General features: G+C 41.6%; 1 protein-coding gene across 1 annotated transcript; it reads left to right on the top strand.

Annotated features, from left to right (window-relative positions):
• The first annotated feature begins 204 nt into the window (after window positions 1–204).
• On the top strand, window positions 205–1,282 carry LOC105131992 (Plant invertase/pectin methylesterase inhibitor superfamily protein). The gene has a single exon (XM_011035234.1). It carries the CDS (start codon window positions 442–444, stop codon window positions 1,027–1,029), a length of 588 nt encoding a protein of 195 aa, XP_011033536.1. The 5' UTR covers window positions 205–441; the 3' UTR covers window positions 1,030–1,282.
• The last annotated feature ends 351 nt before the right edge of the window (window positions 1,283–1,633 follow it).

Here is a 1,633-nt window from a genome sequence, read left to right as displayed (position 1 = left end):
GCAGCTGAAATCTTTTTTGCTCATGCGTCACAGTTACCCATATAAAGGGAAACACCCAACAAATCTCCTCACCCAAATTCATGAGAGAAGCCTACCTAGTCACATGTTCTTTGTCATCAAAACCTAACTATTTCACTTCAGCTTCCTTCTCCACTCTTCCCTTGTTTATTGCACTCACCAGCCTCTTGCTTTTCTATCAAACCCGCTTTGGAAAGCTCCTATCTTCATTGAATTCACACCACTTGCCCCTCTTTAAAGCTTTCCCATAAAGGCTCTTACCTGCACAACTTTGCATTCGCAAGGATGTCTCTCACCCGATCTTCTATATAATGTCTCTCATTCTATAATCTGTGAGGTCATAGCATAGGTGTTCTTAGTCTCAATTTTTAATCTCTCCCCCGTTTCTTTTCCTTCTTTTGAAAGTATCATAAATATCATAGAATGAGAACTATCTCCATTCTCATCATTTTCCTTTTCCTTTCATGGCTAACATGTGCTACGAGCTGGGGTTCTGACAACGGGGACACTTATGTTCGAGAAGCATGCAGTGTGACTAGATATCATGACCTTTGCATGCACTCACTAGCATCCTTTTCGCACACTGCTGGGAGAAGTCCCAGCAAGTGGGCACGAGCTGGGGTTTCGGTGACAATAGGCGAGGCTAAGAATGCTAGTCAGTATCTGAATAAATTGAAGAAAGATGGAATCATGAGAGGCAGAAACAGGATTGCCCTTTCAGATTGTATCGAATGCTTCCAAGACGCGATGGACAATCTTCACAGATCACTTGGCATACTCAGAAAGCTTGACGCAACAAACTTCGATACACAGATGGGGGACCTAACTACATGGTTGAGTGCTGCACTCACAGATGAAGACACTTGCTTGGATGGTTTTGAAGATCAAAGCAGCAAACAAGTTAACATGCTTCAGAATCAGGTTACAAGAGTCACTTATATCACCAGTAATGCACTGGCTCTTGTTAACAAACTTGCAGCCGCTGGCTTGGGAAGCCTAAATGGTCCGTAGTCATGTCATATCAGCAGGGAACTGGGTCATAAATCAGAATATAAATGGAATAATCTAGCCTATCAAAGCTAAAATACATCTATCCCTTGTTTAATTGGTTGTCATGGCTACCTATGTATCTTCGGTTTCTCTGCTGGTATATAGCTACTGCGTTAAAACTTGGGCTCAAGCGATGCGTGTTGGCTTCTTGAGTCAGAAAATAAAAGCAGGGAAGCAACTGTGGTTTCATAAGTTCTTGTAAATTATTTCTGCTTGTCCTTAGAAAATAAAAGCAGGGCAACAACTGTGGTTTCTTAACAAGTTCTTGTAAATTATTTCTGCTTGTCCATCTATGCTATTTGAATTATTACACATGCCTAATTACTGCATCTATCTTTCCTTGATTAATATCTGCTGCCACGCCTCTCTTAGTTTGTTCAAGTACTGGTACTGCTTGGGTGGGGGGGCCAGGGGCCTTGTATGGTGATCAATGAAGATAGATTGTTGTTGAACTAGCAGACATGTTTGTTCCATTGCACATCCGTACACATCAAGAGCCCCATGGATACAATGAGGTACAAAAAGCTCTCAGATCTAAGATACGTATTTATCGTTGCAATACCAT

This window comes from Populus euphratica, unplaced genomic scaffold, assembly GCF_000495115.2.
Source record: "Populus euphratica unplaced genomic scaffold, PopEup_1.0 scaffold26.1, whole genome shotgun sequence".
NCBI classification, from domain to species: domain Eukaryota; kingdom Viridiplantae; phylum Streptophyta; class Magnoliopsida; order Malpighiales; family Salicaceae; genus Populus; species Populus euphratica.
The sequence above is the reverse complement of the archived record's forward strand: the minus strand, read 5'-3'. Positions and strand labels throughout refer to the sequence as shown.

Bases quoted from the DNA above. Each gene is read 5' to 3' on its own strand.
- LOC105131992 (XM_011035234.1), top strand. From the start codon at position 442: ATGAGAACTATCTCCATTCTCATCATTTTCCTTTTCCTTTCATGGCTA.